The 24095-nt window shown below is 39.2% G+C and overlaps 1 protein-coding gene and 1 non-coding gene across 6 annotated transcripts in view; both read left to right on the plus strand.

The window, feature by feature from the left end:
- The first annotated feature begins 593 nt into the window (after positions 1–593).
- The window catches only part of LIPH (lipase H), a 45042-nt gene continuing 21540 nt past the window's right edge, over positions 594–24095 (plus strand). For 2 of the 5 annotated variants that reach the window (XR_006726461.2, XM_010959192.3), the window contains exons 1-4: positions 597–767; positions 16151–16518; positions 17916–18024; positions 23485–23586. Coding sequence is in view for 4 of the 5 variants with exons in the window: in XM_010959192.3 (XP_010957494.1) it covers positions 719–767; positions 16151–16518; positions 17916–18024; positions 23485–23586 (628 nt within the window). In the remaining variant the exon portion in view is untranslated. Of the gene's footprint in view, positions 768–7370; positions 7477–16150; positions 16519–17915; positions 18025–23484; positions 23587–24095 lie in introns of all 5 variants that reach the window. The other 3 variants (XM_045519740.2, XM_045519739.2, XM_010959191.3) reach the window with 3 other exon arrangements.
- TRNAI-AAU (transfer RNA isoleucine (anticodon AAU)) lies at positions 10963–11035 on the plus strand. The gene has a single exon. It is a non-coding gene; the product is annotated as a tRNA-Ile (tRNA).

Genomic DNA, 24095 nt, shown 5'->3' on the forward strand with positions numbered 1-24095 from the left:
GAAGCACAAATTTAGTTACTTCCAACCTTGAGGTGGATGGATTTGGCATAGTTCTCTAAAGCTTTTGCATCAACTTTTCCTTAAAAAAAAAAAAAAAAAAAAAAAAAGAGGAAGAGGAGAAGGAAAATGGAGAGATAGGAACTCTGGATAGTACCTGTTAAAAAGTTGTCTTTAATTCGAAGCATATTTTGACAAATACAGGTACATGATTGGACTTAATAAAATGTTCTTAATAAAATATAAAGACTGTCTTATGAGAAATGAGTATATGAATAAACATAAAAACTAGTTTTGTATACACAGGCCAACAGAATACTAACTGGGTTTGTTTCATTCACAAGAACAAGAAGGGAAAATATCTCAAATCACACTTGATTTCGACACACCAAGCCAAACAACTAATAAACCGCCCACAAAGAATGAAGCTATTTTGAACTCGTCATTCTGCAGAGACATATTATAATATTAAGATATGCATAAAGTTGTGTAAGGCAGAAATGTACCTGACCTTTTATTGAAAAGAGGAGGAGTCACATGTCCTGAAAGGGAGTCACATGTCCTGAAAGGGTTGGGACCCGCCTGCAGTCCCTTGGGAACTTCCTGTTGTCACCACACCTCTGGATTAGTTATCTGAGCTCTCGCTGAGTGGAAAGTCTAAGACTCCGGGAAGGAAATCATTCTTCTTGTGAATGTGACACACACTGTCTCCAGTTTCCATATGCTGAGATTATCCTTCCTCATCAGTTTGATGTGCTTGGTGAGATCAGGTAGGTCATTTATTGAATGGCTTTCTTAATTATTTAAAAAATATTATTTGTATTACTGTCATTTTATTATCCTTTTAAATTCCTTCGTTGGGCTTTTAAGTTTCACACAGTCATTTTTCAGGAGGGAAGAAATGGATAAAATGAACTTTCTAATTCTGAAAAAAAAAAAAAAAAGATTTTTCCTTAATAGTAAAAGAAATAATTATTCCATTGAACTAGAAGGTTCTTCTGATGTAAAAAAAAATTAAATATGTTGAAAAATTTAGAACAGTGTTTTTTCTTCCATAGTTAAATTTTCTGTGCCTTTCCACCTCATTGAAATAAGATCATTTATTTTCTGGGAATTTTAAATTTTATTATAATATCTAAAACAGAGGGTAGGTTTTTTTTTAGCTTTCATGCATCAAGGGTTCATTTACATTATTCTTATAAAAAGCGTGGTTTTATATTGTAAACGTCTTGGAATGGTGCTTGGCATGTTGATAACTTTAAAATTATTAATCACAATGAAGAAATAAAAATTAAAACAGTAATGTACACAGCAAGGTAACAAAAGTAAAGTGAAATGCTTTAAAAAATTAATCAATTCCTTTTTAGGAATTTAGTACTTTTTCACATAGTTTATGGTAATGAGGATTGGTACAATTTTTTTTAAGGAAAATATGTTAATATATTAGGACCCATAAAAATGTACATGCCCTTGAACTAGTAAAACCATTGCTGGGAATTTATTCTAAAGAAATATTTTGTAAAAAAAAAACAACAACAAAAAAACAAAAACAAAACCTCATATACAAAGTGATTCTATGTTATTTATAATAAGTTGAAACTAGATATAGCAGTAATGTTCCTACATACAGGAATGGGTAAGGTATAATGTATCAACTTTTAGAAATACATAGCCTTTAAAATAATTCTTAAGCTATGTAGAAACATGCAAACATGTTTATAAAATAATGCATCAAAAAAGCAGAACTCGGATTTGTAGATAAACTAAGGTTACAATTATGCTAAAGTCATGTATGTATGCCTGTACATAAAGTTTAGAAGGAAATGGAAAAATCAAAATAGTTGTATTATGATTTCAGGCTTATAAATACATTTTTCTTAATTTGTGCTTTTGGAGTTGATTTAATTCTAAGTTAAAATTAAACTAGTGATGATATTTTTCATTGAGAAGTCAATATTTTAAAGTTTGTATTTATTATCACTTTAAAATTTTTTTAATAAAATAAATTAAGAGGTACCTTAAAGCAAGTGGGAGCTAAACACAAAAACCTAATGATAATTTTGAGTACTTTCTTCCAGTTTCCCATTATACATCTCAGTTTACAAAGTTGGAACTTAATTTTTTTTGTGACCTGCCTTTTTACTTGCCTTTGTCTCATCAGTAAGTCTTGTTTTAAGTCATTCTATAAGACCCACTGCTGCAGGATAGAACCTAAGCAGATAGAGATACATCACAATAAACTCGATAAATAGCCAGAAGGAAAAAGCATAATTAAAGCTATAAGCTAAATCCAGATTTCTCAGTATCTGCAAAACCACCAATTTAGAACTTTAATGGGGGAGGGTGTTGAATAACATGCAGAAGTTATTGACTGTATTTGCATTGACTTCTTGTTTTTCCCTTCCTTGGCTTGCAATCCCCAAATTAGCAACTGATTAAGATGGGATTCTGAAAGCCCAAGAATACACGTCATTCACTTTCGGAGATTTTTATTTTGTTGTTCTAACTGTTGTGAAATCATAATAGGAATGTTTGCCATAATCTTCACAGCAATGGCTAGCAAACTCTAGTGTGGACCAGAATCATTCTGGGAATTTGCTTAAAATGCAGAGACTCGTTTCTCCAGCAGTCCAGACTCAGTGGGTCTGGAGGGGGAGGTCCTGTAATCTGCATTTTAAACAAACCCTCAAGGTTTTTCAGCTTGCAGGTGGTTCAAGGAACACAGGCTGATAATTATTGTTCTAAATTAAGGCTGCTAGTCATAGGTATTTTTTAAAGTTACTCTGCAGTCGATATTTTGGCCTATGGCAACTTGTATAAAATGGGGTAGATATTTTCCTAGAGAGTCTAGCTTAGTGCCAAAAACAGAGAGAGAATTATTTCTTCGGATACTAGAAATCCTCCCTAGATGATTTATAACTCTGTGTGTGTATAACTCCTTCTCCAATACACAGGGGACAAAGGTGAGTAAGAAGGTGGGGTGTAAATTTGCGTATTTGTGCACGTGATTAAGAGATGAGAGTGAGGAAATCTGGCATCCCATTTGTTTTCTTGGTTATAGCCTAAAGAAATACAAGCTGGTGGTTAAAAGCAGGGATGTCCTTCCAACCAAGATGGCATCTTGCCCGTATGCTTCTGCCTGTCTCTGCCCCGGGTGAAAGAGAAACAAGGCTATTCCACCAGTTTTGGCCCTGGCCAACTGTGAACTCAACACAATCTGGCTCAGGACGAATTTTTAGTGCCAAATTCAGGGCGGTCCTCTGCATAAAAAAATATAAACTGAGTTACTTTTTCCGATTTAAAAAAAATCAATAGAATTTCATTGTAGGGACATGTCACCTTTCCTTTCTACTTCTGTCTTCAAAGTAGGAGTCTAACTCATTTTCTAATCTTTTCAAATCAAAGTTTCTGAGCTAAAGAAATTTTTATTTCTGGGACTTTAGGAAGTTCCTTCAGAGCAAACCTAAGAGTGTGCTCAAGTGTGGGTTTCTGGAAAGCTCCAGGCCTCATCAGTTAACACGTGGTGAGCTGTGACCTGGACACTGACCAGCATCCACTGCCCAGCCTGCAAAATACTCAACAATGTATCCCTTAATCTAGGTCTGAGTCTCAGTAAATATTTTGAGGCAGCCTTGACAAAGTTATTCATACACATTTGTGTCATATTTGGAGGTGGGTACACCTTGGAACCCAGAACTTGACATAAAAAAAGTGTGAGTCAGGGCCCTGCCTGTTTTACTTCCTGACTGGATACGGTTCATCAAAGTTAAATTAAGCGGAATGTCGCCACTGTCACTGGGGTTTGGAGGTTAGTGGACGAAATTTCACCAACCACGGGTCTGAGAAAAACTGATACTTTCATTTTTAATCACCTGACTTGGCCATATTGAGAGGTTCACCTTTGTTTATTTTAAAAAAATTTTTTTATTTTAACAGAGGTACTGGGGATTAACCCACAACCTTGTGCATGTTAAGCACTGCACTGCACCAATGAGCGGCTATACCCACCCCTCAACATTTGCTTATCGACTCCCACAGAATCTCAGAATTTTCTCCCCTCTTTACCACACTCACAATTGCTTCATCTACAATTCTATTTTCTCTTTTCACAGTCACCTCTTTGGATGTGAATGAGGAGTTTCCTCTCTCTGTAGAAGTTTTCCCCCAATCAGAGGTGTGGAGGATGAAATCAGTTCCTCCAAAAGCAGGTAGAAGCTAAAAAGCCAGAACTAAGTATGACACCAAGACAGCATGGGCAGCTTTATTTAGCTTCAGGGCAGTGTGTCTTCCGAATACGGAGTAAAAGGATCCCTTGGAAATTTCATCAGAAAGGGAGAAAGGTTGTCAGTGATCAGAAACAGATATCTCCCTGTTTTCTTGATTGTAGCCTAAAGAACTATAGCTGGTGGATAAAAGCGAGAGACATCCTTCCAACCAAGAGGGCATTTTGTCTAGCCAACCCAATTTTCTGTCGTAAAGGTAAAGCAAACAACAGCTTATGTGGTCCCTAAGCCTGAGAATAAGAGTAATTTATTCTGCACAGGAACAACTACAATCCCTCCCCTACCCCCAACACAGACTGACCAAAGCGGGGGCTTTAGTTAACCTGCAGTGGTAGACAATGGAGGTCCATCAGCCTCAGGTTCCAAGGGGAAAGAAAGCAAGTTGGAAAATTGGGGTCCTGTTTTGATTTTGACAGAAAAAGTAAAACTTCTGCCCAGTCACTTCCAAAACACTTTTGTCGTTTTTCCCACTCTTTCCATGAAAGTGTGAAATTACTGGAGCCATTATTTAAAAACAGTCTTATTGAGATACAACTCACATACCATATAATTCACCCATTTAAAGTATACAATTCAGTGTGTTTTAGTATATTCACAGAAAAATGCAACTATCACCAGCCAACTTCAGAACACTTTCATAACCTCAGAAAGGAACCCAGTACCCTTTAACTATCTCACCCTGTCACTTCATCTCCTCCCATCCCCCAGCCATAAGCAACCACTATTCTACTTCCTGTTTCTATTGACTTCCCTGTTCTGGACATTGCATATGAATAGCGTCATAGGATGTGTGGTCTTTTGTGACTGGAGTCTTTCACTTATTGTAATGTTTTCAAGATGCATCCTTATTATAGCATGTGGAACCATGTTTGTTAACTAAAATGTATCCAGTTAGCTAAAAAATACTGCTTGATATAAAGGTGACAAGACACCTATCTGATCAACATTCTAATTACAAGAATAAAGTATGATTATTTTCAGGTCTTCTAATTAAAATTAAAAGAAAGTTTAATGCCTTGATACATTAATATTTTTAGATTAGGGTTGCCTTTGGTTAGTTAGAAAGCCCTGGAAATTTGTTCTCCTAAGTAGATATCTCTTGTCCTTTCAAATTAGTAGTTTGCAGATCTTAGAATTTTGTGTCCAAAAGGAATGTGAGGGTTAGTGAAGTGGCTAAGGAATGAGGAACCAAACTCTCATTTTCATATGAGAAAAATGATGGCCCAAATAGGTTATTTGTTTTACCTTGTTAATGACAGAGCCAGAAACAAACCCAGTTCTCTGGTCGGTGAGAAGCACTGTCACCTGTGCACTGGCTAATAAAGCTTCCCTTTTCCAAAATCCTTGTTTGGATTAAGAAAACTAAACTGATGGTGTGAAGGAAAAGCCTGGCTGGGCCTACTGGCAACTCTAAGTGTAACAAGTGTCGGATTACTGATCTGAGTTCTGCTGGGCTAACTCATAAATCTAATAAGTGTCGGTTTGCTGATTCCCTGCTCATGTTTTTTTTGCTAGCCAGCTAGATTTTCAGAGACATATCTGGCCTTGAAATGTTGGTTTGCTGCCTCCCTGCTTCTACTTTTGTGATAATGATGCTGCTAAAGCTATTCCATGCCTATTGGCCGAATACCCCAAGCTTGTAATTAATCCTATAAAACCTCATGCACACGTCTTGGAGGTGCTCAGAGCTTCGGAGCAGAAGCCCCTCTGAGCCCACCGGCACAATAAATCTGAGTACTCCAACCCTCCGAGTGGTGCTTGTTTCTTGGCCTGTCATTTCCGTAACATTTCAAGGAAGGAATTTATTTAAATTATTTAACAACTGTTTATATCAAATCCCACATTAAGTTATTTAGTCTTCATAAAAACCTTATAAGAGCAATACTATTAACCCAACTTACCATCAACAATTACAAATTTTGGCATCCAGTATGTACCATGTAATGCTTTATTTACTCCACAGACATTATCTCTCATTCTCACAACAGTCTTGACAGCAGGGCTGGGATTAGGATGAGGCAACTGAGGCACCCACCAGGTGCAGTTTAAAGGTGGAAGGAACATCCAAAGAGTAACCAAGATAAATTATATTTATTTATGACTTTTAAAGCAATTTAAAATTTTTAAATTTTTATGATATTTTAATGCAACATTTAAATGATATTAATATCTAAATAATATTTACTATCATTTAATATTTAATGCCAACAGTAGTATGCATATATTAATAATGCATATTATAATGCATAAATGATATTTTGATGTAATATTTTTAAAGACCAAAATCAAGGTAAATCTATAATGAATAAAACATCAAAAATTTTAATAAGATAGATGATTGCTTGTCTTACAACTATGTGCTATTGTACAATAGGAAAAATCATTTCCAATCTGCCGGCATTCCCGGGCCCATGCCAACTCACTTCCTTGCTAGCTGGTTTATGAAAGTTGACAATGGTGTATGAACAGACTAAATAATGAAAGGCTATGTTTCACTTGGCTGAAAATATGGGAGGATATTTTGATAAATTTATACATATGTATTTGATATATATATATATATATATATATATATATATATATATATATAGTGTGTTTTTTTCTCTTGCCTTGGGCTCAATATGGTTCTGCAAAGCACTGCTTGACAGATTTGCATTATTATGATCATACTACACATGCAAAACTGAGGCCCAGAGAAGTTAGGTAATTAATTACCAGAGGTCACATAGCTAGTGGGCAATGGAGCTGGACCTCAAACATAGGTCTGTCTTCAAAACCCATGCTCTTTCCAAAATCGTGTTGTGTTTTTAAGACATTAGACCAAGGCTGGCAAGCTTTTTCTGTAGAGAGCCAGATGGTAAATATTTTCAGCTTTGTGGGCCAAGGGTCACTGTTAAACCGCTCAACTTTGCTTTATAGCAGGAAAACACCTATAGACAATATTCTAATGGGTGTGGCCAGGTTAGGCCTTTGGGCAGTCATGAATTGGATCATAACAAAATATCTCCAGCACAAATATGTTATCTCTGAAGATGTTATAGTCTGACTTCCCTGACATCCTACTTGGATATGTTTCTTTTAATTTAACAGAGGGAAGGCAGTGAATGATAATCAGGCCTGCTCTATGTGGGAGTCTGAATTCCTCACTGGACAGGAGACATCATCCATCCAATTGTAATTTTCCAATTGTAAACAGGTAATGGCATTTCAGAGTGACTGAATTTCAAACTAGTCTAAAGAGGAAAGGCAGAGTTTCTCCTGTTTCAAATAAACTCTAACAAAAGAGGGTAAGCTTTAAAAACCAGTTTAACATGTTCTGTGTTTCTCAGTTGAGTTCTGTTAATACTACCTCTGAGCAAACTTGACTTTATAACAAAACAATGAAACGATGAACAAGAGGTTTGCTTTCTGAAGGCATATATAGTAAGTAGTTAATCATTTTAGAAATAATATAAAGTGTTTCTAAAGTACAACATAAAGTTTAAAGAACTAGAGGGGGAGGGTATAGCTCAAGCGGTAGAGCGCATGGAGGTCATGGGTTCAATCCCTGGTACCTCCATTGAAAAAACCAAATAAATAAATAAACCTAATTACCTCCCGCTGAAAAATAAAAAAAGTTTAAAGAACTATATTTATGAGGGTGAAGCAACTTAACACATTTGCTCTTCACATATATCCAGTCTTTATGGTGAAAAAGAATATGAAAACAAATATACATATGTTCCTGTATGACTGAAGTATTGTCAGAAAGTGACACAACATTGTAAACTGACCATACTTCAATAAAAATACAAAATAAAACAACAAAACAAAACAAAACCCCCCCATATATATCCAGTCCTTGCATGTTCTCCGAATTGCCTGAGAATTTTGGGCCCAATGATAAGAAAAGTTTCTGCGCTTGGTGCAAGGGACACAATGCTAAACTAAAAATAATAACACAATGCCTGCCCTCAAGGAGCTTAAACTAATTTGTCATATGGTCCAAAATAAGATAAATGTAAATGTTTTCTTTTTAAGATGTTATTAATTCTGAGGGGGAAAGGGTTAATAACCTAAGGCAATTTTAAACAAAGAACACTGGAAATGGAAGTGTGACCCATTTCTGTCTGCATATTGTTTTCCAGGCCTTGTCACCTGCAGGCATATTTTTCCATAGTTTCAGTAAGAATGCATGTACCATTTCACACTTCATTTATTTTATAAACATTCCATTATACACTCTTTATAGTATTTATATGGATCATTCTGAATGGCTGAATAATGTGTTAACAGGTTGATATTCATTTATTCTGGAAACATTTACTGAAGCCAACTCTGAGCCAGGCCCTTTTCTTGGCACTGGGAATACAAGAATGGATGAACAAATAGATCAGTTATCTTGGAGCTTCTATGCTAGTGGGGAAGTTATTTCAGAATAAGGAAAGAATGCTTCAGGTTTGTGGTAGCAAAAAAGCAAGTAACATTTAAGGGGAAAAGTTCTCAGGAGTGGAATTCAATATCGGAAGGAAGTAGATTATGCCTATAAATCTGGGGGAAAGAATACCCAAGGAATTCATTTACAGATATGAATGCACTTAGGAACTATATTATCCACTACCCTTTTTTGTTGTTGTTGTTGTTTTGGGGGAAAGGGCCTGGAGATAATGCCGTCTATTGATTTAATCATTTTAATGGAGGTATGGGGGATTGAACCCAGGGTCTTGCACATGCTCAGCATGTGCTCTACCATTTGAGCTATAGCTTCCCCACCCTTCTTAAAAAGGAAGCAAGATCCAGTCATCACAGGGGGAATGGAGAAGCCTAGAAAAGGACTCACTGCGAGCAGTGACCTCGTACGTGATAGAACTAAAACTATATAACCAGGGAAATACGGCTCCAGAAGGTAATTTTATACACACTTCACCCTTATTATCTGTGGTACTTCATGTTCCATTAAGTCACTACAAACACTGAAGTAGCAGCTCATGAACCACTGCTCCTGGGGAAATACAGGGCTAGATTCTGGTGGGCTCTGGTTACATTTTTGTTGACCAGTCAATATGTAATCTTATTTTGTGTGTGTTTCTGTTTAAAGACACCTTAGCTAATATATATTGTTGATTCATTAACATCGAACTCATGGTCAGCACTATAACTCATACTTAAACAAAATTTATCTAATACTTGCATTTTCTCTGTAAGGTACATCACAGCCTTCTTGAGTTTAGAAACACCAGCCAGCACTCCAGGACTATGTTTGGGGGATTTTAAAGAGTGAAATCACCAAGAAAAGGCACAAGAAGCAAAAAACATGGCAGTGAATAGGCCGGGAAAAGGACATTTGTTATGAGAACTGAAACCAGAAGGCGGAGCGTTGCTCTGTTTAACCTCAGCTGTGAGTGGCGTGTGGGGCAACTCAGTTGTTTTTTGCCGCTCTGCATGTGACTATGTGTGTGTGAATGACTGCAGAAGCCCCTCACGTGTTGATGTGAAGGGTTCAAACACATTTAGTTTTTTTGGTACTTAGAGTGTTTATTACTGTGTTTTATCTTTTATAGACATTTTGCATTCTTCTTTTACATGTGTTAAATACTATGCAATTTTTTAATTTACTAAAAATAAGAAACAGTTTCTGCCCTCAAGGGGTTTCCAGTCTGCTGCTGTAGTCTGAGTGGCAATCACACTACTCTTCCCTCTTGAGTTTCAGCCAATTGAGAAATTGACACAGGGCTCAAAGTATCGGCTTTATTGTTGGCATAGTTGGATTTGAGAAAGCGGAGGCCAAATCATTTTCTCCTAATGTAAACTAGAGGTCTCCTGCTGACCTCTCCCCAAGTGGGAGGGTCTATCTGCCACCAGGGAGGAGGAGGAGGCAGGAGAGAAATCACTGAAGGGAAAAGGAGAAACGGGGCCCTCCATCCTATGGAGTGAAGTGGATGCCCCTGGATAAGGCATAGCCAAACTACCAGGCTGCAGAGCTGGAGGTGACAAATGCTTGATTTGGGGGGTTACAAATAAATTTTAACGGGTAGGTGATTTCACAAATACAAAATCTACAAATAATGAGGATTGACTGTATTTTGACAATGAAGACACATCTGTGTGTGTGTTTGTGTGAGTGTACGTATGTGTGTGTTCTGCAGGAGGGGTCAAGGAGGGTATAAGGGGCACTGTAAGTGCTGTAACTTTCTCATTTTTCTTGGTTGGGAATGAGGAGCTGGAACAGATACAGTAAATAGAACAGAAACTCTGTGACTGATGCACCAGTACATAAAAGCTTAAATACTTATTTTTAAACTGAAAAAGGAATCACCAGATGAACTAAAAGTAATTTTATAATGAATAAAAATCAGGAGGTAGACACTGGGTCAGTAGGGAGAAGTACTGAGTGTGCTAACACCCTCATCATTTATAATGGAGGGTCATTAGACATCGTCTTGAGTTATCAAAGCAAGAATGGGAGCAGAGTAGGGAAAGACAGCTGTTCTGACAAAGGTCAGTAGCAGGCAGAAGTTAAACATACACAGTAGTCTGAAATACAGTTTCCAGATGCCCAAAACTCCTTACCAGGAGTTCACATTGGAGGAAAATTAAATCTGAATAAATATACCTAAGTCCGGAGCAGTTCTGCATGTAGTCTCCTTCTGACCTACAGCCTACACTTATCTAAGTATTTCAACTAAAGTTATAAGGGAGTAGGGGAGGGTACAGTTCAGTGGTAGAGTGTGTGCTTAATACGCACAAGGTCCTGGGTTCGATCCCCAGTACCTCCATTTTAATAAATAAACCTAATTACTTCCCCCTACCCCACAATAAATAAAAAATAAAATAAAATAAAATAAAAGTCAACACCAGGAAAACTAAAGCAGGCTGTAAACTTCCCAGTATGAGAAAGATACATAAATGGGACAAAAAAACCAAAAACAAAAAAACCCAAAGAAAAGAGACAGGGACAATCCACACAGCAAAAGCAATGGCCTTTTCCAGAGCATAATGCCATTATAAAAATAACTAAGACATTTAAAAATACTTGAAGTCAGGGTGGTTTCATCAAATGAAAAATAAAAATCCATTTGTTCTGTCCTTCTTGCTTTTCAGTAACTGTTAATTTTGAGGGCTCCTGGTAAAAACGCAGCAAGTCAAAAAGCTTGGTTGAACCATTCCATAGATGTTAAAGTTGGCAGTTTCTGCTGAAAAATAACTCTGACTCCACGCTTCAGGACACCTCCCTGAGTCTTCCAAGGACTCAGATATGTGTGGCACATTGACCTAATATTCCTCATTTGGCTCAAAATGAACAAACATTAATTAAACAGTCCCCTTCTTTGGAAAGGGCCTCATTCACAATTAATCTCTGCCACATTCCTCTCTTGGGCAGGTAGGTGGCAAGTGAAAGATGACACAATTTCTCCAGGCCACCTGGTGAGTCAGTCATAACCAGGAACAAAACCCAGCTTTACTGATGGCTAAGACCCAGAGGCTCAGCCCTACCCCGTGACTCCGCCTGCTCAATAAAATGACTAATTAAACAGTCAATTATTTACTCTGGGACTTGCTCTACAAGCACCAGATCGGTTTCAGTCCATGTTCTGAGAGAGCAAGTGATCCACAGGAAGAGAAAAATAAAAGGGGCCAACAGATGGAGAAAATGTTTACATAGATGAGTAAGTTCTGGGCGTCTAGTGCACAGCATGGTGACTATAGTTAACAATATGGTACTGGATATTTGAAATTTGCTAAGAGAGTAGATCTTAAATGTTCTCATCTCACACACATGGACACACACACACACACAAGAGGTAACAATGTGAGGCGATGGATGTGTTAAGTAACCTTATTGGGATAATCATTTCTTACTACATACATGTATTAAGAAATCATCATGTTGTACACCTTAAACTCACACAAGGTTATTTGTCAATTATATCTCAAAAAAGCTGGGGGAAAAAGAAAAAGACAATTTTACATTGTGAGCATGCCTTACTGCACAAGCTACCAGACAGTATAGAGTAAAAGGAGGAATGTGTGAGTTTGGGGCTCAATTTTTAACCACGTCTTTTCTAGAGTGAGGGATTTCAAAGCCTCCTTAATTTTTAACTTCTTTGGGCTTCTTTGGCTCATTCTGTTTTGGAAGTTCACTCACTCCTGAGTACCAGAGCCTCTGCAAGAAGTTTCGAATAAAAGCATACATGAAAGGGTCCCGGTTATTAAGGAAGGATAGAGACCCCAGGCTTAAGGCCACTCTGCAGCTCAGAATAAGGGAGGAGCAATTCCTGGGTGTGCAAGTGCAGAGTCATTGAGAATAGGGGCCCAGGGCAAATAAATGGGTCCTGCTTTCTTAGTGGAAGAAGTCAGGACAGTGTTTCCCAGGGCACATTTGTGTCCTTTTGGCCAGTTGCAGGTCAACTGTCTTCCCCTTCTGTTCCCTCTGCTGAAGAATGATCATCTGTAAGGTCTTGCCCCTCTCCTGAAAACCCTGAAGGACCATCTCCAGCTTGGAGCTGGGGCTTGTCTGTTCCTCCAGTTCACCTCCTACCTGGCTCTTCTCTCTCTAGCAGGAGGTGGGAGAGTGAGTCACACCACAGTTTTAAATAATTATTATAATTAAAAAAAATAGTTTTCCCAATCATTATATTATTGTGTCTGGATACCAATGTCAATCGAAGGTTTACTTTTAACTTGTATTCGATGATGGTTCTTCATCAAGGCCTTAGATAATGTTGCAAAAATTAACACTCTGTCTTAGTACCCAAGGGCTCCAAAGCCCTCCTTCTTCCCTACTTTCTCTTTCATCTTGTAACTTGACCTTCAGTTTATTTCCAGCTCCCTCTTCCCTGTCTAGCAGAAGCCTCAGCCTGCCTATCTACTTTTGTTTTCTGATATCAAAACCCTCCACCTCCCTCCTGTTTTGTAAATCACTGATATGGCCCTGTGCCCTTTCTTCTTCCTTTTATTTAAGCTTTCTATTTGGAAAGAATTTTAAACTTGCAGGAAAGCTGCAGGAATTTGAAAAAACAGACACAGAACACCAATAACCCTTTACAGATTTATCTATTAACATTTTGTTACATATGCTTTATCATTTCCTATCTATTTATCCATCCCATATTTTTTTCTGAACCATTTGAGAATAAATTTGGCATTTACTTATAAATACTTCAGTTGTATTTCCTGAGAATCAGGATTTTCTCTTATATAACCATGGTACAGTTATCAACCTCAGTTAATTTAACACTGATACTATACTTTTCATTTAATTTAGTGTCCATATGCCAATTTTGTCAATTGAGCCAATAATTTATTTTATAGCATTTTTTTCCCATTATAGAATCCAATCTGAGACCAGAGATTGCCTATATTTATGCTGTCTCCTTAATCTCCTTTAATCTAGAACATTTATATGGCCCTTCTTTGTCATTTATGACATTGACCTTTCTTTTAAGAACACAGGTTCTTTAAAAAAAAAAAAAAAAAGAATACTCCTCATTTTATTTTTGTCTGATTTCCCCCCTGGTTAGAGTCTGGCTATGCGTTCCCCCCGGAACACTACACAGGGGATGCTGTGTCCTCAGTGTTACAGCTACAGGCATGTGATGTCCATCTGCTCCTCATTGGTGATGTCAAGTTTGATAACCTAGTCAAGGTGTTGTTCAATTTCTCCATCTTATAGTTACTATTTTCTCCCCTAATCACTAATAAGCAATCTGTGGGAGACACTTTAAAACCATACAAATATTATGTTTCTCCTCAAGATCCACATCCCCATTCCAACCTCGATTTAGCATCCACTGACAATTCTTGCCTAAACAATCCTTATTATGATGATTGCAAAATGATGTTTCAACTCCAGTATTCACTCTTCATTTATCAGTTTGCATTCAGCATTATATTGTAAGAAAGAGTCCTCCTCTCTTCTCCATGTATGTATTGTTTCTTTGTTTATTTATATATTTATTTGTTATGGAATCATGGATTCCCAATGTTTTTCAAAGGCCTATAATTCATTACTGTCCTTAACTATTTTGTCCTCAAATTATTCCAGATCTGTCAGTAGAAGCCACATCAAGCTGGCTCCTATGTCCTTGGGACATGTTTTGAAACACTCTCTCTTAATTTCTGCCATAACAAGATGCACAGGCTCATCTTAAGTTGTTCCTCTCACATCCCCAACCTTTCTTCTAAGGCCATTCTTAGAACTTATTCAGAAGGATGAATGCTTAAAGGTGATGCTTGAGCAAAGAAGGAGAGGGTCCAAGAAAGGCTACCATGGTTAACAGTTTCAGATGTTCTGAAAGGCATGGAGCAATTCACATCATTCTTTCCACCACCACCCCAGGTGGGCTCTGCAGACAAAGAAAGAAGTGCTTGAACCATGTAGATTTATTATTGAGTCCTCTACCATATGCTGGGCACTGTGAGGGATACACAAAATTATAAGACATCATTTCAAGGAGACTGTGGTCTAGCGGGATAGACACACATGTACCTAAATACCCATAATACATCCCTGAAAGTATTTTCATTGTACTGTCAATTAAGTGCAGTTTGGGGAGTTCTGGGTTGAAGAATAGACAGTATTTGTGGCTATGAGAGTTGGAGAAGGCTTCACTGAGGTGACTTTTAGTTTAGAACTTGAAAGAGGGTAGGATTTGGAAAAAATGGTTTTCTTGGTGAAAAAGATGTCGCTACTTATGAACTCTGAATCAGGTGTGACTTTGCAACTTCATTCAACTAGATCCAGCCTCTTGCTAGGTGCTATAAGGCACATAGAAAGAACTCCAATTGGTGTAGGACAGTACTCTTTTTTTTTTTTTTCTCTTTGCCCATTTGCTTCTCCTCCCGCTCCCCCCAGCCCTTTAAAATTGTAGTTGATTTACAATGTTGTGTTAGTTTCTAGCGTACAGTATGGTGATTCAGTCATACATGTATCTATATTCTTTTTCATATTCTTTTCATTATAGGTTATTATAAACTGTTTAATATCCTTGTATGATACAGTAGGACCTTGTTTATCTATTTTATATATAATAGTGTCTGCAAATCTCAAACTCCCAATTTATCCCTCCTCCCACTTCTCCCTTTGGTAGCCATAAATTTGTTTTCTATGTCTGTGAGTCTGTTCCTATTTTGTAAATAAGTTCATTTGTGTCATTTTTTTTTAGATTCCACATATAAGTGGTATCATATGGTATTTGTCTTTTTCTGTCTGCCTTACTTCACCTAGTATGATAATCTCTAGGTCCATCCATGTTACTACAAATGGCATGATTTTATTCTTTTTCATAGCTGAGTAGTATTCCATTGTATACATATGCCACATTTCTCTATCCAGTCATCTGTTGGTGGACATTTAGTTTGCTTCCCTGTCTTGGCTATTGTAAATAGTGCTGCTATGAACACTGGGGTGCATGTATCTTTTCAAATTGGAGTTTTCTCTGGAAATATGCCCAGGAGTGGTACTGCTGGATCATATGATAACTCTATTTTTAGTTTTATAAGGAGTCTCCATACTGTTTTTCATAGTGGCTGCACCACTAACTAATTCCTACTAACACTGTAGGAGGGTTCCCCTTTTCTCCACACCCTCTCCAGCATTTATTGTTTGTGGACTGTTTGATGATGGCCATTCTGACTGGTATGAAGTGATACCTCATTGCAGTTTTGATTTGCAGTTCTCTGATAACTAGCGATATTGGGCATCTTTTCAGATGCCTATTGGCCGTCTGTATATCTTCAATGGAGAAATGTCTGTTTAGGTCTTCTGCCCATTTTTGGATTGGGGTTTGTTTGTTTGTTTTTTAATTGAGTTGTATGACCAGGATATCACTCTTGCTTAATGCCCAGCTCAGGAAAGAACCCTCACAATGTCCTCTAACTTTTATTTTCAGACACAGATGAAGAATGTCCTTCATTCACCAAACTGAGCTTTCACAGTGCAGTGGTTGGCACAGGACTAAATGTGAAGTTGATGCTCTACACAAGAAGAAACCCTACCTGTGCACAAGCCATCAACTCCACAGCTTTGGGGAACTTGAACATGACCAAGAAAACGACCTTCATTGTCCATGGATTCAGGCCAACAGGTTCCCCTCCAGTTTGGATAGGGGACTTAGTAGAGGGTTTGCTCTCTGTCGAAGACATGAACGTGGTTGTCGTAGATTGGAATCGAGGAGCAACGACTGTAATATACAACCATGCCTCTAGTAAGACCAGAAAAGTAGCAATAGTCTTGAAGGAATTTATCGACCAAATGCTGGTAAGGGAGAATTCTTTTAGATAATTCTGGGCCAAGTTGAAACTGGCTCATTATCTGGATATTTGAAGCCAAGAGATATCTACAGTGAATAGGAGGACTATTTTGCAAATCTGAAAAGGCCTCAGGAAAGGTGAAGGGAAGAGCTGGAGTTAAGCCCCATAGGTATGGTTGTGCAGGTTGTGCACTGCACAGGGAACCCATCTAAGAGCACCATTGTCACTGTAGACATTGTAGATTTATATATCTATAATTTTCTAGTGAATGACGGCAGAGTGTCCTGAAGAAGGGGCATCTTTTTCTAACTCACATAAAGATATCTTATGGGTAGAAGAGGGTCTGTCTAGGGGTTTCCTGGCTTCAATGCCTAGAGTTTCCTCAACTTCTATAGCTCCTCCTTTTCTTAGAAATGCCAAAAGGTTAGTGACCAGATTATCCAAAACCAAAACTGATACACATGGTCTTATGAAAGATTTGTGTGTGGGTATGATTTATCTTTTCAGAAGAGACTTAGAAAGATGAAATAAATCTTAAAGTTAATTTAGTAATCTATCTCATGAATTTCCCCTTTCATGAAATTAAAAATGACTTGGTATCAGGACTATTTCAGAGAATTACATCTGGTAGCCAGGGGTGACATAAATTTTACATGAGCTGCCCATCAAAGCCACAGCTCTTGGGAAAGTGAGTATTAAAATGACTCATTAAAAATAAATAAATAAATAAATAAATAAATAAATAAATAAAGAAAGAAAGAAAGAAAGAAAGAAAGAAAGAAAGAAAGAAAGAAAGAAAGGAGAGAGAGAGAAAGAAAGGAGAGAGAGAGAGAAAGCAAGAAAGCAAGAAAGCAAGAAAGAAAGAACGTTAGGTAAAAACTTAAAAATTTAAACTTAAATTTAAAAATTAATAAATAAAATTACTCATGACCAGCTTTCTTAGCAATCAGCTCCGCCCCTTTTCCTTCTTTCCTTTCCTCATTAATTGAGCCAGCATGAAGATGAAGGAGTTCATCAAAATGTTTTGTTGCCCTTCTCCTCAATTGGGAAGGTCTTAAAGATGTCTTCTTGGCTTGGATTCTAGCAGAAGAGTGAATGGAGACACTATGGCATAAAGGTTAATGCACAGGTTTGGAGCTGGACTGACTGGTTTGAATCCTGCCTTGTCCCCTCCCCAACTGCCTGACCTTGGCAGATGACTTCAACCCTGGGTTCAGTTTCCTCCTCTGCATAATCAAAAGAACACCACTTAATTTGTGGAGCTGTTGTGACATTTCCATAAGATAATGGATATAAGGTGCTTAGAAATGTTTCCCCAAAGTCAACAGTTAAGGAAATTTCTCTAAATGTTGTCAACTCCCCAGGCTGTCACAATTTATACTGACGGACCTCTTGAAATTCCAGGCAGGAGAAGCTTCTCTTGATGACATTTACATGATTGGAGTAAGTCTAGGTGCCCACATAGCTGGGTTTGTTGGAAAGATGTACAATGGCCAGCTGGGGAGAATTACAGGTAAGGCTTCCTGTGAATGGGCACAGGGTAGCAGGCCTGGGGGAGGTGTTCCCTGGGGGAGCATGATGCAGGCCATCCAAGTCCTTGGGTTCAAAGCCAGTTACTTAACCTCTCTGAGCAAACGTCCTCTTGTGCAAAGGGAAGAACATAGTAATACTGACCTTAGTAATATTAAATTGGTTATTTCATACATTATGTGCAAAGCACTTTGTAAATTGTATCTGCCATAGTAAAGATTGCTGGTGACTATATTTTTCTTATGGCTACAAAAACAGCTATGTCCCATGGGGATTTGATCTGTGTGCCCCAAGCAGAGAGCCTTCTTCCTTTCATTTAATCCAGGATGATTTGAGCTACATATCTAATATGTCCCCAGGCATAGCTGGAGTCTCATGGTAGGAAAAGGAGATGGGAATTTTGATGGCTGGGGCTTACTCGCTGAATATCAGCTTTCAGAACAAAGCTGAATGAAAATCCTCAGAAACACAGCAGGTAAAACTCTGAAGATTCCCTTGCTGGGTTCATTTGCTCTGTAACTTTCCACCGCTATGGATGAAGGTCTGAGGGAGGCTTTCTCTTTCAGAGACCCAAGACTTTTGGCATCCGTTACCTTTCCCAGAACCGATCCTGATGCTGGGATAGCCATTTCAAATCTAGGGAATCTCGAAGGTAGAAGCGAACAGAGGGAGGGGAGAGGTAAATGATTCAAATCCACTACATTTGGGAGGTAACCTTTTAGAGCCACAAGTTTGAATGTGCTGCTTAACTTGACAGGTGGCCCTGGGCAAGACTCTCTCTCTCTTTCAGTCCCTCTTTCTCTCAGTCCCTTTCTCTCTCTCTCTCTCTCTCTCTCTCTCTCTCTCTCTCTCTCACACACACACACACACACACACACACACACACACACACACACACACACACACACACACACACACACACACACACACACACACACACACACACACACACACACACACACACACACACACACACACACACACACACACACACACACACACACACACACACACACTGGTGTCTCTTCTAGCCCTGATACTTGAGATCACATTCTTTTTCCTGGCTATTTTTTTTCTCACTTTCACCCCAAAGGTTAAGGTTGCCCTCATCTTATTTACCTGCATTCCTAGGGAAGCAAAGTTCTTTCTTAGTTTTTAAAATGATTACTATAATGTCTTTATTTTTTAAAAGTTTACTTTCCTTTCTGTGTACAAAGGATAGATGACTTGAGTTTGCTTGTTTTCCTTATCTATTGGGAGTTTCTCTTCTGGTGTGTAGGACCTTTCCCAGTGTTGTGTTTGCAGTTGATCCTACAAAGAAAGAAAAAAAGGAAAGAAAGAGAGGGAGGGATGGAGGAAGAAAGAAAAAAGAAGAGAAAAAAGGAAGGAAAAGAAAAGAGGGGAAAAAAAGGTTCGGATTTATAGCATTTGCGGATATACTGCATTTCCATGGTGTACCTACTCCCACTGTGGCTGATTTTAAGCTACTGACCTGACATCACTAACCACAAAGTCTGGGAGGAGATAAGCAAAACCTAAGGGAGGAGGGTATAGCTCAGCATGCATGAGGTCCTGGGTTCAATCCCTAGCACTTCCTCTTAAAGTAAATAAATAAATAGACCTAATTACCTGCCTCCTCCCACCCTTCGCCCCGCCACCACACACACAAAATAAAAGATAAGCAAAATCTGCTCTCTCCAGGGCTGTGCTGGTGCCGGGGCAGGGGCGTTCCTCTAGCCCACGACTGCCGTGACTACCGTATTCTACCGGCAAACACCACCCTCTGCCATTTTGCAATTCAGCCTCCCAGCGAACCTGTTTCCTTGACTACTTTGAATGTGAATGCACTGTAACCTGGTCTCTGACCATGGAAATTCCCCAAGCCAGCCTCCCTTCTGGCCCTACTCTGTGGCCTGGACTTAGCCAACAGACCACAGCTCAAAGTTCTGTCTTCTCTGACTGCCCCATGGTCTCCCAATTCCTCATCATCTCGGAGCCCAAGGTCAGTCTCACCTGTCCCTGAGAGCTGTTATAGGAGTAAAGCGTTTCTCTTCCCCGCTCACCTCCCACTGCCTTGCCTGAGTGGGATCACCACGCTGTGGAACAGGAATACCACCTGTTACCCAAGGACACAATCCTGTCCCAGCTCCCGAGCGTCGGGTGGTTCTGCTTGCTAATTATCTAGGCCAGAATGGCTGCTGCTTCTCTCCCATCCTCCCCTCCTTTTTTTTTTTTTTTAAGTGTAAGGGTTTTTTAAAATTATGTGATATATAGGCTAAATATTTCACATGTTCTGATTCCTTCCACCATCCATCACCTTCTGTCTCCCAATGTTTGAATCATAATCTTTCAGAAAGCCCTTACAAAAAGAATTTTTGCTCCGTCCACAGTTGTCATGTCAGTCAGTCTTGCCACAATTCTTTCAGTTGGGCTTCTTTGATCTCCAGTGGAATATGGACACACTTCAAAACTCCTCCACCTGTAACCTTTGGGATCCAGTTTCCTCAAGCAATGGACTTTAGGACTATATTTAAGGTCAGAGGAGATGGGTCTGCCTGGTTCTGAATTTTAGACCCCTTCTAAACATGCATTAAGTTCAAATTATATTCACTCCTAAGCTATCACACCCTAGAACAGTACTGATGGTTGAGAGAGGTCAATACTTAGGGTAAAAAGTTTGACTGTTAGGTTTTTCATTGTTTATTGAGCAGCTATGTCATGTCATTCTTTCCCATAGTTCTGCATTATTATACCACTGCACGCATATTACACTCCTACGTAGTTCTGTGAATAAAGGGGCCCATTTCCCTTTTTGTCTTCTCTTCTTCCTTCCTTCTGCTTTTCTTCTGGCACATCTCGGGATTTTACTTTTCATTAACTCCTTCAACAGAAGATGGCAGAAGAAGAATGGATTTAAAAACATTTCAAGTACCTACATCATTTGATAACATTAAATTTGATTCTTAAACTTCAGGGTGCAATAAATCACCTTGGGGTGCCGGATACAATGCTGACTTGCTGAATTGGAATCTCTGAGGTTAGAGTCCAGGATTCTGTACTTTTAACCAGAAGATGCAGGTGGTCTGGACACCACACTTTAAGAAATGACCATAGAGCTGTGTTGTCTGATATGGTAGCCAAGAGCCACATGTGCCACCGATCACCTGAAATGCTGCTAATATGAACTGAGATGTGCTATAAGTTCAAAACATACACTGGATTTTGAAGACTAGGTACAAAAAAAGAATATTTAAAAATCTCAAAAATTTTAATATTATTTAAATGATAATATTGTGGGTATACTGGGTTAAATAAACTGGGTTAAATATAATGTATTATTAAAATTTTTCTTGTTTCTTTTTACTTTTTTAAGAGGTTGCTAAAAATTTTTAAATTATAAATGTGGCTCACATTATATTTCTTTTTTTTTTTTTTTACATTATATTTCTGTTGGACAGCACTGCCTTAGCAAGTTCACAGTGACCTTGGGGATGGGAGTAAGAAGCCCCTGAAACTGCATGCAAAATGTTTGACATCTGTCCTGGGGAGAGGTCCAGAGCTTTCATCAAATTCTCGGACTGGATAATCTTGCAATCAATGCCAGGGATCACTAGCTACACACTTTTCTGGTGATTGCAGAACAGCAAGAAAGAGTTCCACTTTCTGATTTTGTCTCTATTCTATAATAATCTCAGAATATTCTGGATTCAGATCCAGGAGTCCTTTTATAAGTCTTCTGAAGTAGCAATTAATTCTATCTCCATGTTGCAGATAAGGAAACTGAGGTTCAGAGAAGTAAAGTAACCTCCCTAAGCTCACTCAGCTGGTTAGCCCAAAGTTCAGGGTGCCATGTCACATCTACCTGACTCCAGTGGTCTCTGCTCACAAAATCTGCAGCTTTTTAGGACAGTTTGTGATTTTTGGCTGACAGTGGGAGCCGATCATTTGCTATGGCTTATCTCTAGGATCTTACATCCAAGTTTACCATGACTGTCCCCATTTGTGTCTTCTGTTCTGGTATAATTATTAACAGCACCCTCATCACTTTCAAAATTGCCCTGGTTTGGACTTTACATGGTAAACCGATTTATCCACCATGGATCTGGAGGCTGCTACAAGCTGGGGCTCTCACTATTCATTTTCTCAGACTGGAAGGGGTGCTGTTTCACATGAGGAGGGGGAGGCTTCTCCAGCAAACTCTTTCCAACGTTGTGAGTTTCTCACGCTGTGCTGAGAACATCCTGTGGACTTGGGTGCCTGGGTTTTGATCCACCTCCTCCCACAACAGTTTAGTTGGGAGCAGACAGAAGAGAAAGAAAAACTGGATGGGGGGAATGAGAGGGAGATAAGAAAAGGAGGCAGATAAAGACATGAGAAGCAAGGGTGTTGGCTGAGAAGAAATGGAGAGATTGAGGCTAGAACCAGGAATGCAGAGACAAAGATGCCATCTCTTGGATTTCATAGCACTGAGGGATTGATGTCATTTAAAATGACCTTCATAGATAAAAACTTGGAGACATTCCTTGAAACCTTTTTCTCTCCAGGTAAGTTTCTAGTTAGCAAGGCCTCCTGGATCCTCTGGTGTTTTGTTTTTAGTTTGTGGTTACATCATCATAGGAGCGGCTCTCTTGTTTTTACGGCTGTTTCATAGTGATGGTGAGGAATATCCAGATGGCGTTGACCAAGGGCAGGAAATCAGTTCAGGCATTTATACGGTGGGTTAATTCTGCAGGTACTGACACCCATTTTATTTCCCTCTTCGTTACCTAGTCTAATACTTGGCCTGACCAATGGATCTCACAGTTTCCCACTGAGTTTGCCAAATCCAGTTCAGTGAAATCAAAAGCTCAACAGAGAGAGGTGGTTGCATTGTGAGGCTCTGGTCCTAGTTAAGACACTTGATCTCCTCGAACCTCAGTTCATTCATTTGTAAAATGGGAATGATAACAGCTACTCTACCTCCCTCACAAGGCCTGTGTGGTGGACTATGTGAACTAGTAACTGAATTAAAATGGAAACAGTAAAGGAGTTTTAGTAACAACAAGAAACAAAAGTTGAATGAGGTTTCTGGAATATTTAAAATGGGATAAAGATAAGTATAGTGTCTGCTTTTTATATGCACCCTTAGATGCTTTGTTCCTGAGGAACCAGTTTATCCCCATGTCCTGGTCCCCATATGTCTGTGCATTCCCTGCTGTGAAGCCCGGCACAAAACAGACCTCCTTGTGGAGTCTGGATGTACTGCCAGGGTAACCACCTCTGCTGTGGGAAAAGGCTACGGGGCTGTGGAGAGGAGCCTGACAAAGCAGGATGGGAATGTGAGTGCTTGCCCACCGGAGGGTGCCCTGCAGCCTGGGAGCCGTTCTCACGGGGAGGGATCAAAAGCCCGGCTGCAGGTGACTCATGGCGTGGGGCTGCCAAGCTGACTCTGTTTTCCTTCCAGGTCTGGACCCTGCGGGCCCTTTATTCAACGGGAAACCTCCAGAGGACAGATTAGATCCCGGTGACGCACAGTTCATTGATGTCATCCATTCCGACATTGATGGTAACATTCCTGTCCTGGTGGGTCAGTGAGCCCCCAGACTCCCAAAGAGTCTCCCCCTGAGGGGATCCTCATGCAGAGGCAGATCAGGTTCTGCCAGAGTCCCTCTTTTCCTATATTGGAGGGAAGCGGGCTTAATGCAGGCACCCAGGATCTCCTGCGGGATGGAGGTGCTGTCCTTATTTTTTATTTTTGGGGGGAGGTAATTAGGTGTGTTTGTTTATTTATTTATTTTCTTAGAGGAGGATTGAACCCAGGACCTTGTGCACGCTAAGCATGTACTCCACTACTTGAGCTACATCCTCCCCCTCATCTCGTCTTATTTTTAAAGTTACCATCTTGACCAATCAAGGACAGGCCGATTTGTACACCATGTGGACAGATACTTCCATAAGTGCAATGGGGTTTGGATGCATGATTTCCTGTTTTTGTTGGTTCTTTCTCATTATTTCCCTAAGCTGAAATGTACATTCAAGTGTTGTGTCTCACCACACAGAGCGCCTCTGAACCAC

Source organism: Camelus bactrianus, chromosome 1 (genome assembly GCF_048773025.1).
Source record: "Camelus bactrianus isolate YW-2024 breed Bactrian camel chromosome 1, ASM4877302v1, whole genome shotgun sequence".
NCBI lineage: Eukaryota > Metazoa > Chordata > Mammalia > Artiodactyla > Camelidae > Camelus > Camelus bactrianus.